This window comes from Mirounga angustirostris, unplaced genomic scaffold (genome assembly GCF_029215605.1).
Source record: "Mirounga angustirostris isolate CCGP_5_RB_7025 unplaced genomic scaffold, mMirAng1.0.hap1 SCAF_11, whole genome shotgun sequence".
NCBI classification, from domain to species: domain Eukaryota; kingdom Metazoa; phylum Chordata; class Mammalia; order Carnivora; family Phocidae; genus Mirounga; species Mirounga angustirostris.
Window position 1 is genome coordinate 23,238,798 of NW_026991719.1, and position 16,340 is coordinate 23,255,137.

General features: G+C 45.2%; 2 protein-coding genes across 2 annotated transcripts; both read left to right on the top strand.

Moving 5' to 3' along the window:
• The first annotated feature begins 2,513 nt into the window (after positions 1 to 2,513).
• On the top strand, positions 2,514 to 3,560 carry LOC123853129 (melanoma-associated antigen B10-like). Its single transcript, XM_045887807.2, has one exon. It carries the CDS (start codon positions 2,514 to 2,516, stop codon positions 3,558 to 3,560), a length of 1,047 nt encoding a protein of 348 aa, XP_045743763.1.
• A 9,604-nt stretch (positions 3,561 to 13,164) lies between these two features.
• On the top strand, positions 13,165 to 14,187 carry LOC123841498 (melanoma-associated antigen B10-like). Its single transcript, XM_045871081.1, is given in 1 exon segment — positions 13,165 to 14,187. A coding segment is annotated over 1 exon segment (1,023 nt).
• The last annotated feature ends 2,153 nt before the right edge of the window (positions 14,188 to 16,340 follow it).

The window sequence follows — 16,340 nt, forward strand, 5'->3', positions numbered from 1 at the left end:
AGGATAAGAATACAAAAATAAATAAAAGTTAGGAATAGTAAAAAGAAATAGAAATTATTGGTTGCAAATATGATCATTTGGAAAATCCCAAGGAAAAGGCTACGGACTATTTAAGTAAATGACTTCAGAAAAGTGGTGTATAGATAACTATAGTAATATCAAGAGCCTTGTTGTACAAAGCAGTAATTATTAGAACATGTATATATGTATTATAAATGAGAATCAAAATTAAAATGAATTTCACTACACTGTTCAATGTTAGATAAGATCGAAACACCTGGGTCTCACAAAGTTATGCAGATCTGCCTCTTTCCTGTAGCAAGTAGATCTTTTCGAACAGAAAGTTCCCAAGAGATCCTATCATCACTATGCATTTTCTCTGACATCTCAGAACCTGTCCTAGCCCCCCCTACCTTGTGTGGCAGCTTCTCGATCTCACATCTTGGTTGGAATGCGGACCCACCGTCTGCAAGGGTTTAAGCTGACAAACTGTCCAGAGTTTAGGAAGAGGAAGTGATATTTCCCAAGGAGCCTTTAATCAACGAACCGGGAGCCAAAATGAGGACCTACTTCGCGAAAATACCTTTGGTACTATTCACACTATAACAGAGGGGGCACCACAGAGTCACGCCCCTTATCGCCCCACCTCGCGGGGGCCCCCAGGAGTAGCCGGATGTATGCACACTGACTTCCGTTTCTGCTCCGTGGGAGGTGAGCTCTTGCCCCGAGAAGGACGGCGGCGCAGCCGAGGGAGGAATCCAAGCTCTGCCCCAGGTGAGATAAGGATATTGAGTAAGGTTTGAGGGAATCCCCCTATCTAGAAAGACCTAAGACCATGAGGGAATCCCCCTATCTCGAAAGACCTAAGACCCCACGGTCCTGCCCTTGCTGTCCGCCCTAGAAGGTTCCAGGCAGGGATCACCCGATGCAGTGCTCTCTGAATTCTCATTCTGAGAACTCGGAGAAATAACATTGGGCCCAGGGTGTTGGTATCGGAGGAGTCAATGAAGGACCTTGTGTGAATTCAGTGGAACTGCCCCTCCCCCATCACAGAGGCATCCCCACAGAGCCGGGCCCCTTCCGCCAGCCATGGGAGACCCCGGTGAGGATATTTGACTCGGGTGTCTGCTTCCGGCTATCAGAGGAAGGAGGCTCTGCCAGGAGTTGACGAACACCCCTATTTATGTTCTAGGAGAAACCGCCTCCCTAGAACAGTGGAGGCCCTAAAGAGCCCCACTCCTGCTGTCAGTCCCTGGAGGCTCCTGGTATGGCTGTAAGGCCCAGATGCCCCCTCACTTCACCTTTTGGTTGTTTGGGGGAAGAGGGGTGCATAAGAGCCTTGGTTTAAGGCTATACTATTCAGGTAGCCGTTCTAGAGGTCAAAGTGAGAACAGAGGCAGGGAGGATACACAGTTAGGACTTTCCTCTGTGATCAGCCCTGGAAAACCCTGGGGAGATCTGCATTCTGAGTCTCCTCCCCCCCTCCCCCCTCCCCCCTCCTCCCTCCCCCCAGCCCCCCCACCACTCCCCCACCCCCCACCACTCCCCCACCCCCCACCACTCCCCCACCCCCCCAACCCCCCCCGCCCCGCCTCCACTGCATATTCCAGGATATCAGGTGATTGAGAGCCTTGGTGTGATTGTTATAGCCCTCAGGTCTGCAGAAGGGGGATTTCTGGCAGTCAAGGGGAGGAGCCATGGTAAGGAACCTGAGCATTGAGCAGACCACTCATCACAGAACAGAGGCTGTCTCATAGAGCCCTCCATGTGATATCATCCCTCAAAGGGGTCCCTGGGGAAGATATGTTAAACTGAGTCCTCCCTAAACTCTTCCTCAAACCTTTCAAAAATGTGAGATTCTTGCTATGAGGGGATAGGTCTAAAGTCAGCCAAGAGAGGACTCCTAGGCCCTGCAAGAGGCCAAGGTGAGGACTCTAAGTGAGGAGTGAGAACCCTAATATCCCAGGATGGGGAAGGTTCCACATAGCTTTGCCATCGCTGTCATCTCAGGGTACCCCTGGGCAGATGTGCTTAGATGTGATTCCCTTCAGTTCCTCCTCCAGTATGTCAGGGAGGTGAGGGCTTTGAAATGAGGGGTCAGCATCAAATCGGTTAAGCAGAGGACCTTAGGTCCTGCAAGAAGTCAAGGTAATGGTGCTGAATGTGAATGGAAACACCCCCTACTCCACAACAGGAGAGGCACCATAGAGCCTGGATCTGCCAAACCCTATATCAACTCCAGTAGGACTCAGGTAGGGGTGGGAAGCTTCAGCCCAAGGTGAACTCTAGTTACTTCCAGAGTCCTCAGGGGAAAGGCTAACCCATGAAGGGGAGCCTTGTGGGATCCTAGAGCAGTGCCTTCAAGGAAACCTGGAGAGATGGCTGTTGATAAAGCCCAAGATGGTATCTCCCTGTCAGAGGATATCACACCATTTCATCCTCTTTCCTCCAGGTTACCGAATCATCTATTGTCTTTTCCACACTCGTGCCTGCTCTCCCTGACCAGAATCATCATGCCTCGCGGCCAGAAGAGTAAGCTTCGTGCCCGTGAAAAACGCCGCCAGGCTCGAGAAGAGACAGGGCATGTGGTGGCTGCTCAAGCCACTGTACCAGAGGAAGAAGAGTCCCCCTCTTCTCCTTCTCCTCATTTCAAAGATGCTCCCCAGAGCTCATCTGCCACTGGAACACCCAGCAATCCTCAAGTTACTGGGAGAGTCCGCTCCACCAGCACTAGTACTGCAACTGCTTCAAACACAAGATTTAATGAAGGTGCCGACAATCAAATGGAGGAGAAGCCAAATGCCTCACAGGCCAGGGATACCACTGAGCACCGGCACAGAAGTCCTGTAGACAAGAAGGTTGCTATGTTGGTATACTACCTGCTGTACAAGTATCAAATGAAAGAGCCCATTACCAAGGCAGATATGCTGAAAAATGTAATCCAGATTAACAAGAATCACTTCCACGAGATCCTCCAGAAAGCCTCTGAGCACTTGGAGCTGGTTTTTGGCCTTGATGTGAAGAAAGTGGATCCCAACAGGAACACCTATGTTCTTGTCAACAAATTGGAATCCAGCTATGATGGGAAAGTAAATGATAATGGAGGTGTGCCCAAGACTGGCCTGTTGATGACCGTCCTGGGCGTGATCCTCACAAAGGGCAACTGTGCCACTGAGGAGCAAGTCTGGGAAGTGCTGAATATGATGGAGTTATATGATGGAATGAAGAATTTCATCTATGGGGAGCCCAGGAAGCTCATCACCCAAGATTGGGTGAAAGAAGAATACCTGGAGTACCGGCAGATAGCCAACAGTGATCCTCCACGCTATGAGTTCCTGTGGGGTCCCAGAGCCCATGCTGAGACCAGCAAGATGAAAGTCCTAGAGTTTGTGGCCAAGATTCATGATACCGTCCCCACTGCCTTCCCATTCTGGTATGAAGAGGCTCTGAGAGATGAGGAAGAGCGAGCCCGAGCCAAGGTTGTAGCCAAGGCTTATATTGCTGCTATGGCCAGTGCACGCTCCAGGGCCATGGCCAGCAGCTTCTCCTGCCCCAAGTGAAGTTTGAGGAAGGTTATTACTATGTGTTTGAAGAGAACAGCTAATGTTCTCATTAGTGAAAGGTCAGGGTGGGGCTGGGGACAAGAGAGTACATAACACGTTTGTGTTCCTATTTTAGGTAGTAACCTGGATATTTGTCTAAATGTTTTTTTTTGTTTTGTTTTGTTTTCTTTTTTGAGAGAGAGAGGGTGAGCATGGCGGGGAGAGGCAGAGGGAGAGAGAGAAACTTAAGCAGGCTCCACGCCCAGCGCAGAGCCCGACACGACCCTGAGATCATGCCTGAGCCAAAATCAAGAGTTGGACACTTAACCAACTGAGACACCCAGGCACCTCAGTGTTGTTCCTTTTAATAGAAGGTTTAACTAGCTTCAGAATCTGAGTTTGTGAATGATGTAAATCACACATTTATTGACGTTTATGAGTTTTAAGAGTAAGAGTTTTATTATTTTATAGAACAAATTGGGACATTTTCCATTTTATTGAGTTACTTGGAATAAGATAATGTCCTAGTGGATTTGGCACTTCCTTGGAAATATGAGAGAACTCAGCAGTAAAATGCTGGGATCAAGAAATAGAGAAAAAAGTAAAAGATGATACATTTTTGCATTCCTTTATCACTATTTGGTCTGTTCTGTAAAATTAAGAGAGATATATACTTAAATGTGCTTAGTTTATTCAAGAATGTAGAATTAATTATAGCATAATAAATTAGACCTCTTGCACACTGTCTCATTTATTTCGCAGACATTCCTTCAGCATCTGCTCTTTGGGAGGCTTCCTGCTAGTACTGGGAGTGTCAGGATAAACAAGACCCGCCCACTGTGCCCATAGAATTTTAGAGTGTAGAAACAGCTGTCAAGTAGGAAAGAGGATGGGATACACCCTAAGACCTAAGAACAAGTCAAAAGAAGGAGAGGACATGGGAGGATCCAGATGTGAGAAGTCAAGTGTAAGCGCCCTGAGGCCAGTGAGTCTGAGGCCTTGGGAAACTGCAAGTCGTTTGGTGTGAGTCAGTTTTACCTGAAGCTGGGTGGTGGATCAGATGAGGCTGTGGGAGTCGTGTGCGGGGGCCAGACCCTCAGAAGCTGTGTCCAGAGTTAAGAGGCTAAAGCCTGGAATGGAAAACTGTTTCTAGCAATTACTTTAAGATCATGAATTAACCAGGGAGAAATCTCCACCTGGAACAAGAATGGAAGGTGTCCTGCATCCTTTCCCACTGTTCTTTTCCCAGTGCAGTTGAGCACAGCACACAAACTGTTCTTTGCACACCATCCCCAGGGAGTTTCTGAGAAATAAGAGTGATACACAACATGGGTATGCTCAGAAGCCACTGTGCTAGCAATCTTTGCTCTGGCCTGGAAGAGACAGCCCACTACATTAAAGTTCATTTTATTAAGTTGTGTGTAATTTGGCAAACTCCCAAGTGAGGGCTAGATTTTTAATGGAACTGAAATAAAGGAAAATAGAGGTGGTTTGGATGGAAGGACAGTTGGAGGGAGGTCATTCTTGACACAAAGGACCCTTAAGTTCCACCTAACTGGGGAAGACTCCCTCAACATGCAATAAGTAACATACGCTAAAAACTTGCAGAGTAAGTAATTTAGCTTTATTTGCTATGCATCATGTTGGCTGATCTGTTGTGCTGTCTCATAGTGCTGCATATTCACTGATACCTCTTGGATAAAAAAATCACAGAGCAGATTTTACTAGAGTCTGAGGTCAAAACAGTAATAGTAATAACTGAAAATTATTAAAGGCTCAATACATGCCAGACACTATGCCAAGTGCTTTCATACATTATATACATGCCAGGAGTCCTACATAGCAGGGCTTCTCTAGCTCATTTCATAGAAAAGCCTTATAGAGCTTTTTTTTTTTTTTTTTTTAAGATTTTATTTATTTATTTGACAGAGAGAGACATAGTGAGAGCAGGAACACAAGCAGGGGGAGTGGGAGAGGGAGAAGCAGGCTTCCCGCAGAGCAGGGAGGCCGATGTGGGACTCGATCCCAGGACCCTGGGATCATGACCTGAGCCGAAGGCAGACGCTTAACGACTGAGCCACCCAGGCGCCCAGAAAGCCTTATAGAGCTTTGAAAGTTTCCTGACTTTACCTGGCTCATAAATGTCAGAAGTGGGACTGGACTTATGGTCTGAATTTATTTAGGGTCCCTCACTCTTTCATGTCTTCTTGAATTAAGCAAATGTTTTTGTTGTTGTTTTAAAGATTTTATTTATTTACTTGAGAGAGAGAGTACATGCGAGGCGGGAGGGTCAGAGGGAGAAGCAGACTCCCTGCCAAGCAGGGAGCCCGATGTGGGACTTGATCCTGAGACTTTAGGATCATGACCCGAGCTGAAGACAGTCGCTCAACCAACTGAGCCACCTAGGGGCCCGAATAAAGCAAATGTTTTGTCTCTTAATTCATTTCTACTCTCTACTCCACAATGTCTCTCAGGAAAGACGAAGGACCCTCTTGCCAATGTATTAAGCCCAGGTGTGATAAATAAAAAAGAAAATGAGAATTAAAAACAATTTCAGGATAGTCTGTGGGCTTAATTTACCCAGGCTCCTACTTCTATCCCCAGAGTTCCTTGAGAGCTGACTCCACCCAGGTCCCAGCACTTGGGACCAGTTCCAGAACTTCCTGAATTACATCACTCTTGCCCTGGGTCTTCCTAGTGTGCCCTCATGTCAAAATCTGGATCCTGACCAGCTGTCCAGCTTCCTTTCATCAGGCCGCACTCTGTTCCCAATGAAACAGAAAGCCCAGAATTGCCTGCCTTTCCCCTAACTTAGAGCATTCCAAACCCTTGAAGATGTCCACTGTCTGTCCCATCCCTGACCATGGAACCCCTATGAAATAAGAACGGTCCCATCCACGTAGCTGTTTACTTTGTCAGTAAAGTTCAGACTACTCATCTGCTCTGGGTGCTTCTCTCTCACTCAAAGTTTTTTCCAACTCAGGTTGTGAGCAGTCTGATTTGGCACAGGATGTATTGATTCTTGTAAGATAACCCTGAAGTTAGGGAAGAAGTTTTAGAAAGCAGATGAAATTCTTAAGAAAGAGGAATTTAATCTGATCAATTATTTGAGACTGGCCACTGAACCCATATACAGATAAGTGAGCTTAACTAAGTGGTCAAGAACCAAAACCTTCCTCCTGAGTGGTAGATGAGTGCTGGAAGAAATCACTATATAGCAACCATTGGCAGAGGCTGGATTCCTAAAATCTCGGGTGTCCTTCTAGGAGGATGTAGATACTTTCTACTGCTGACAAACAGATTGCCATAAATCAAGGTACTTTACAACAACACAAATTTATTATCTCACATTTGTGTAGGTAATATATTTGGGTTGGCTGTGCAGATTTCTTTGTTCAGGGTTACACAAAGCCCAAATCAAGCTGTCAGTCTGGGTTCTTACTGAGAGATACTGAGAAGAATTTCATTCCACACATACACACATTGCTCTCAGAATCCATTTCTATGAGGAATTCAGTGCTTTGTGATTATAAGACTGAGGCCCTGTTTCCTTGCTGACTGTTAGCTGGAGCTGCCATAGCTCCTCAAGGTCTCTCTCCAATTTTTGCATATGGGCCCCTACTTCAGAAACAGCACGTTGACTCTGTCTTGTGTGGAAACTCTCCTACCCCCACTCTGCTGCATCTCTCTTCTGCCTCCAGCCAAACAAAGTCCTCTGCTTAGAAGTGCTCACGTCATTAGACTGGGCCCATTCTTCGGGCTCCCTGCTCGGCAGGGAGCCTGCTTCTGCCTCTGACCCTCCCCCCTCTCTGCCTCTGACCCTCTCCCCTCTCATGTGCTCTCTCTCTCTCATTCTCTCTGTCTCAAATAAATAAAAAATAAATAAAATCTTTAAAAAAAAATCTTAGACTGGGCCTACTCAGATAATACAGTATAATCTCCCTATTTTAAGGTCCATTTCAAAATTTTAATTACATATGCAAAGTGCCTTTGGTCATGTAACATAACATATTGACAAGTTTTAGAGATAAGGGTATGGGTATCTTTGTGGAACAATTATTCAGTTCACCACCAAGGCAGAAAATGTCTCCCTGGCAGACATGCCAGCTTTGATAAGAAAAGAAAAAAATTCGCCAGCATACATCTGACTCTTGTCTATATCTGCACCAGAGGAAAATCTTAGTTTTTCAGTGTGCTTAAAGATACCTGAACAAGTGTTCAGACATGTTCTTCAGGTGGTGGATAGCAGAGACTCACAAGTTACAGGTTTTTTCATGCAGCAAAAGGAAGGAGAAAATTCTCAGTGTATTGAGATTATAGAGGTTATTGGAAAGGTCAGTGCAGAAAGGTGCTATAGAGTGAAAAAGGGTGACACCTCTCTGCTGAGATTTTCAATGGCCTTTAGAAAACTGGTGTGATCCTGTATTTGAAAACACTAGTCACATAGGGGCACTAGAAAAAGTTGTTGAATTGCAAGGAAATTTGATCTTGGAAAATCCTCCAGGAACAAAGAGGGCTAATGTCATAAATTATATTAGTTGTTCTTTTTTGAGTACCTATTATGTAACCGTTAATGGGAAGGTCCACAGATGCTCAAGACACTTCATGTATTGCTCTCTATCCTTGTCTCATACGGAGGCTACCTGCCAGTGGTTACAAAGGGTCATGTAACTATCCTTGACACTGAAGTATGAGCAGAAGCATGCCTCTCACCTCCAGACAAAGGTATTTGAGAACTAGTGTGCCACCTCCATGCTTTTTGTTTCATTGAGCCGCAAACATGCCAAGCCTGTATTGAGATGTGGAAGCTCATGATGGAAGCACCCTGGATCCCAGGGTCACCTGACAATGAAGACACCCTGCCAATGCCCATCAGATTTTATGTACATAAGAAATAAAATTTTGTTATGTTAAGTCATTCACAATCAGATTTTTCCCATTACATCTCATATATTTTTTCTGAAAACTACACAGATACTATTTCTGTTCTCTTATTTAAATATTTTAATTACAAAGGAAATAGGGCATATATTCTTGTTGCCAAAAAATTCTAACAATAGGGATAGATTATAATTCTTTTTCCTTACGATGTTCCTTCAAATTTTATCCCTTCCTAGAGGTAACTGCATTAAAAAATCTTGCATGTAGTATTTTAAGACTGATTCTAGGCCTATTCTTACATACATGTGTTAGAAAAATACAGTGAGTTTTAAAAATACATGTGTAACAGTATACATATCATTTTGCCTCTTGCCCTTGTCCCTGAATAAAATAAATGCAGGATTTTTCCAAGAGAGCACAAATAGATCCACCTCACTCTGTTAATTCTGGAATTCTAAAGTGCATATGTGCCATAATTATTTTATTTTTTTTATTTTTTTTTTAAGATTTTATTTATTTGCGAGAGAGAGAATGAGAGACAGAGAGCATGAGAGGTGGGAGGGTCAGAGGGAGAAGCAGACTCCCTGCTGAGCAGGGAGCCCAATGTGGGACTCGATCCTGGGACTCCAGGATCATGACCTGAGCCGAAGGCAGTCGCTTAACCAACTGAGCCACCCAGGCGCCCTGTGCCATAATTATTTTAAACATTCTCCTCTTGATGGACACACAAGTTGTTTCTCACGTCTTGCTATGATTAAGAGAACTGATATCAACGTTACTGAACATCATTTTTTGGGCAAATGTGGATGTTTTATTATGGAGAGATGTAGAAAAATGCAATTAAAGTGGAAAGAATCTGATGACAGTGAATTTTTATGAATATTGATGATATTCTATTCTAATAATGTTATACCAAATTATCTTTTCATATATTTATATATATGAATAAATTAAGCTCTCAATGGCATTTTATTTTATCAATTTTAAATTTTGGGCAAACTTTTGATCGAAAATATATTATCCCTCTGCTAGTTTAACTTGTATTTCCCTATTTTCTAAACAGATTAAGCAGAAAATTAATTTCATCATTCACCCATATAAAGCAAGATTTCTGCAGTGATATCTTAGGTACTAGGATTCCTTTGGGTGCATAGTTTAAAATTCTATGTCCATAAGACTTTCCCCTTTACTTTGAGAAGCTAGGATTTATCAGAATGACCAGGTGCCAGGAAATGGGCCTGGATAGGAAAGCATCAATGAGTGAGAAACATCAGGAGGACCAGGGGTGGAGGAAGTAGAGCAATTTCCAGAATCCATGAGAGAGATCACATACTAAAATAAGACCAGAGAACCCAGGGCAGCTGGCAGTCAGGAATCTGAATGCAGGCTTCAGCAAAGCATAGAAAAGATGCCAGAAGGAGAGAACATGGAGAATCTGGTGGAGGGTACCAGACAGCTTACATGAATAGGTCAGGGAATCTCTGAATCATCACTGCCAGCCCAAAGTTGTAGAGTGATATAAATGGGTAGATGTACTGGATAAAAGGACCAGAGGCATGCCCAATACCCGCCCCCACCCCCCACCTCCGCCAAAAATGCCCCCTGACCACTGTCAGACAGAGTAGAGCTGGCTCCCCTGTGTCACCCACCAAGTAATGTTACTGATGGAATCTGGAAGAGCTACAGCTCTTCACTACTCTAATCGTTCCATGCATCCTTGCCAGTGACCAAAGTTATGAGTGATCTTGATGCCTGATGAAGGCTATTTGTTCCCCTATGTATGTGGCCCTCCTGCCACTGAGATTGAAGCTATGCAAGCAGGTGGGCTTGGTTAGTGAATCAGAATGTTTAAAATAGGGCAAGTATTACCAATGAGTGCTGGAAGGGGGTGTGCAGCGGCAAGGAGGGAAAACTAGAGGGGGAGTTCATTGAGGCTAATTACCCCAGTGGCCCTGGGAATAAAGGGCTGAGTGTAGACATGCCTTGAAAAACAACCCAGGTGTTATCCCCAATTCTGATTACCTCCCATGGTTCCTGACTTCTTTGCACACCAGAGGGCAGATGTACTCTGGCTGTGTTTGGTGGTCTATGTTGCTACCAGATACTGACTGGAGGTGGGGGGTGGGCCCACAATGCAAACGTTTACAAGGTGGACAGAAAGCTACTCATGGAGATGGTACACTTCCTTGTTAAGCTGGGAATGATGGGTATATGTGAAGTCCAAAACTCCATTATCGCTATAACCCCAATTCGATTGAACTGAAATTTTAAAAATATTTAATAAAAAATATTAAAAACAGGATTCTGGAATAACCATCCCAAAATTATCACACAATCTACAGAAAATTTTATATCATCATCTTCAGGCCAATACAGGGAAGGGTCCCAGACCCTAAGAACTAAAAGTGAAGACTCTGAGGGAGTTCTTTGGGAACCACTCCACCCATAACAGAATGGACCTACACAGACCTGTCCCTCCTATCATCACTTCTAAGCCCATGACTGACTGACAGGTCCAGGCACTCCTTCACTTCACCCTCTGGCAACCGGGAATGGAGGGTTGGAGGGTGGGATGCCTGAGGACAAAGTCTTGGCTTAAGGCTGGCTGACTCAAATCAGGAGATGTTCGAGTCCCAGACCTCCCAGGAGTCAATGAAAGACTTCTATGTGAGTTTTGCCAGGTCCTCCACCCCCACAAAACAGACTCCACCCCTCACCTCCAAGAGCCACACCCCTGCCCTCAGCACCATATGGGAATGACCGGAAGTAGAACCCCCAACTTCCGTCTCTGACTTGTCAGAGAAGTGAAAGTATTGAACCGGCTGGTGGCGTCAGGCGAGCAGATCTCTCGGGAAGAGTTACAGGCCCCGTCTGGAGTTAGGGTAAAGACCCTGAATGAGACTTGAGGTACACCCCCCCATCCCTCACGCTGTGCCCGGGGAACACGCACGCCCAGGCACGGGCCGGGCACACACACACCAGAAGAGAGGGGGCTGACAGAATCCTGGTAGGCCCTGGACAAGGATTACCTGATGTAGTGTCCTTTGAATTCCCCCTTTGTGGACGGAGAGTAGATGGTATCAGACCAAGGGTTGGCATTGGCCCTTCCAGCAGTTAAGTTGAGGACCCTAAGGTCTGAGGGAACCATCCGCAAGATGAGAAAGGCTAATCAAAACCCGGGCCCCTGCTGTGAGGCCTGGGAGACCCCTGATGGGAGTGGCTGGATATAATACACCCAGAATTCTGCCTCTCGTGTCTCAGGGAAGTGAAAGAATTGGTGCTTAGGGGACAGTGTAAGTTAGAGGGAGAAGACCCAGACTCTGTCAGGAGGAAAGATAAGGACCTTTGTGAGGTATGAGGATACCCAGTATCCAGTGAGAGTGGGCTGCACAGAATCGGGCCCTGCCATCAGCAACAGTGGGCCTGGGGCAAAGAACACCTGATATAGTACCTTCTAAATTCTTCCTTTGTAGATTCAAAAAGGAGATGGCACTGGGCCAAGGTTTCTGGCCTCAGGTTAATGGGTAGAAAAGTCCGAGGTCCTAACATAAGTAAAGGTGAGGACTCTGAGTGAGGTCCGAGTGACCTCCCACCCTCAAAAGATGGGTTTTCACAGAGTCCTGACACTGCTTTCAGCCCAGGGAGGGCCAAGGTGAAAGTGGTTGGATACAAAACATCCTGAATTCCAAAATCTGGCATTTCAAAAAAGTGAATGGCTTCATGTAAGAGGTTATCAGAAGAACTACTTCTAGGTCCTGCCAGGAGGTGGTGTAAAAAACGTGAGTGAAGTTTGAGAGGACCCCCTACCGCAAAAGGTAAGGGGTCCCACAGATTTCTGACAGGTCCTGGGCAGGAATTGCCAGATGAAGCATCCATTGAATTCTCCTTGTGAGAACTTAGAGAGGTGAGGGCATTGGACTGGAGCATCAGCCTTAGACCAGCAGATAGAGGAGTTACAGATTCTAACAAGAGTAATGAGAAAGACCTTGACTAAGTTCTGAGAAAACCACTGACTTCATATCAAAGCAGGCCTGCACAGAGTACTAACCATGCTGTAAGCCCTCAGGGTATCAGACAGATATATCAGGGTAAGGGCTCCCTAATGACCTCCTCAGTAATTTTTTAAAATATAAGGGCCTTGTCTTAAAAAGATAAGTCTCACACCAGGAGAGGGAAGAGTACCAAGCCCTACCAGAAGCCGAGGTGAGGACCCTGAGTGAGGAGTAAGAACCTAATTACCCCAAGATGGGGAGAGTCCTTCTGAGCTCTTCCCTTATTGTCATCCTTGGGAAGATATGGTCAGTTGAAGTCTCCCTCAATTTCTCCTCTGGAATCAAAGGGAGATGAAATATTGAAATGAGGTCAGCATGAAAACAGTAAAGGGATCCCAGAAGCTGCCAGAAGCCAAGATGATAGCCCTGAAAGTGAAGTGAGAGAAACACACTCACCCCAGAGGGGCACCATAGAGCCTGGATATTCTAGGCCTTGCTGTCATCCCAGAAAGCCCCAGGCAGATCCGGCAGGTAGCAGTTTAAGGTGAACTCGCTACTTTCACAGGCTGAGAAGAGAGCATGAACATTGTGGATTCCTTGAGCAGTGCACACAAGAAAACCTACAGAGATAGCCATCAATAAAGCCAAGGCGGCATCCCCCTATGAAGGGGCACACACCATCTTATCCTCTTTCCTCCAGGTCACTGGTTCACCTGTCCACATCTCTGCCACACCTGAACAGAGTCATCATGCCTCGGGGTCAGAAGAGTAAGCTCCGGGCCCGTGAGAAACGTCGCCAGGCCAGAGAAGGGTCACGGGATCTGGTAAGTATTCAAACCACTGCTCAATTGCACTCCTCTTCCTCCCCTCATTTTGAGGACATTTCCTTAGGGCTCACCTGCTGAATCATTTGCAATCCCCAGGGTCCTTGGACAGCCACATTCACCACCAGTATGGCAGCCGTGTCATACATGAGATCAAATGAAGGCACCAATGAAGTACAGGAAATGCCAAGATCCTCCCAGAACCCAACAGCCACTGAGCCCTTCAATAGAAGCCCTCTAGGGGAGAAGGTGTTTATATTGGTGTACTACCTGCTGTACAAATATCAAACAAAAGAGCCTATTACCAAGGCAGGTATGCTGAGAAATGTAATTCAGATCTACAGGAATTACTTCCACGTGATCCTCAGGAAAGCCTCTGAGCACTTGGAGCTGGTCTTTGGCCTTGACATAAAGGAAGTGGATCCCAATAGGCACATCTATGTGCTAGTCAACAAACTGGAACCAAGCTACGATGGGAAGCTGAGTAGTGATAGTAATGTGCCTGAGACCGGTCTGCTGATGACCATCCTGGGAGTGATCTTCACAAAGGGCAACTGTGCCACTGAGGAGCAAGTCTGGGAAGTGCTGAATATGATGGGGTTATACCCTGGAAGGAAGCACTTCATCTATGGAGAGCCCAGGAAGCTCATCACCAGAGATTTGGTGAAAGAAAATTACCTGGAGTACAGGCAGGTGGTCAACAGTGATCCTCCACGCTATGAGTTCCTGTGGGGTCCCAGAGCCCATGCTGAGACCAGCAAGATGAGAGTTCTTGAGTTTTTGGCCAAGATCCATGATACCGTCCCCACTGCCTTCCCATTCTATTATGAAGAGGCTTTGAGGGATGAGGAAGAGCGAGCCCAAGCCAGAGCTGCAGCCAGGGCTCTTATTGCTGCCAAGGCCAGTGCACGCTCCAGGGCCATGGCTAGCAGCTCCTCCCACACCTAGTAAAGTCTGAGGCAGATTCTTCATTTTGTTGTTAAAAAAAAATCCATGTTCTCATTAGTGGAAGGTCAGGGTGGGGTAGAGACAACAGTGTATAACACGTTTATGTTCCTATTATATATGTTAATTTTTAATTGTTTTTCCTTTTGATAGAAGGTTTATTAGCTTCAAAAATCCAAGTTTATGAATGACATTTTCAAATTTGTGCTGTGTATGAGATTTAGGAGTAAAATAGCTATTTTGTAATCCAAACTGGGAAATTCCTAATCTTATTTACTGATTTGGAACATGATAACATGTCAGTGGATTAGTCATTTCCTTGGAAATGTAAAAGAATTCAGCAGTAAAATACTTGGAGTCAAGAAATAGAGAAAAAAGTAAAAGATGGCTAAATATTGCATTTTCTTTTCACTTTTAGTTTAAAACTAAATGATATTGCCGGTATACATATACATATAGATTATTTAAGAATGTAGAATTAATTATAGCATAATAAATTAGACCTCTTGCACACTGTCTCATTTATTTCGCAGACATTCCTTCAGCATCTGCTCTTTGGGAGGCTTCCTGCTAGTACTGGGAGTGTCAGGATAAACAAGACCCGCCCACTGTGCCCATAGAATTTTAGAGTGTAGAAACAGCTGTCAAGTAGGAAAGAGGATGGGATACACCCTAAGACCTAAGAATAAGTCAAAAGAAGGAGAGGACGTGGGAGGATCCAGATGTGAGAAGTCAAGTGTAAGCGCCCTGAGGCCAGTGAGTCTGAGGCCTTGGGAAACTGCAAGTCGTTTGGTGTGAGTCAGTTTTACCTGAAGCTGGGTGGTGGATCAGATGAGGCTGTGGGAGTCGTGTGTGGGGGCCAGACCCTCAGAAGCTGTGTCCAGAGTTAAGAGGCTAAAGCCTGGAATGGGGGCGCCTGGGTGGCTCAGTCAGTTAAGTGTCTGCCTTTGTGGCTCAAGTTATGATCCCAGGATCCTGGGATCGATCCCCACATGGGGTTCCCTGCTCAGCAGGGAGTCTGCTTCTCCCTCTTTCTTTGCTCCTCTACCCTCTGCTCTTTCTCTCTCTCTCTCCCTCACTCTCTCTCTCAAATAAATAAAATCTTAAAAAAAAATAAAGTCTGGAATGGAAAGCTATTTCTAACAATTACTTTTTAAGACCGTGAATTAACCAGAAATGGGGCAGAAATGAAAGGTGCCCTGTGCTCTTGCTTAGTACAGGTGAACACAGTGCACAAACTAGGTATTTTATGTACATTGTCTCCAGGGAGTCTCTGAGAAATAAGAGTAATTAATAATGCCTTAACCTGTGATGCTCAGAAGCCGCTTGGCTGGCAGTCTTTGACTTGCACTGTCAAAGAGAGCTCACTCTGTTAATAGGGTATTTATATTAGGTTATCTTGAGTGTAAATTGGCAAATTCAAAGCAAGAGATAGATGTTTTGATGGGAGTGAACCAGGAAGTCCTTCACACATTTTCTATGAATGTTCTATGCACCCAGCTGGGGAAGATTATCCCAACTCACAATAAAAATGCTCAAAATGTTTCTTAGCAGGTAACTTACTTTTACTTAGTAATAAGTATTTTGGCTGATTTGGTGTGCTATGGACTAGAGCTATGTATTGCTATGGATATTCTCTGACATCTCCAGGATAAAAATATATTTTAAAATTCTAAGATAGGAACTTGGTAGTATTTGATGTCAGAATTTTAACACTAATAACTGCTAATTATCAAAGATCCAAAAAAGCCATTCACTGTACCAGGTACCTTACATAAATTACTTAACATTCCAACAGTTTGACTTCACAAGGTTTCATTGAGCCAGAGAGCAAGCTGACTACATCAAGCTTATTTTGCAGATGAGAAACCTGAAGCACACATAACTGAAATTTTCATGACTTCACATGTTCCAGAAAAGACAGGCCTGAGAATTCCTGGCCTGAATTCCTCTGGAGCCCACACTGTTTCACTCCTCCCAGCATGACGCCAAACTCATGTCTCTTAATTACTTTCTCTTCTCACTATTCCATGATGGCTCTCAAGCAATGAAAGAAGGACCCTGTGGCCGGGGCGCCTGGGTGGCTCAGATGGTTAAGCGTCTGCCTTCGGCTCAGGTCATGATCCCAGGGTCCTGGGATCGAGTCCCGCATCGGG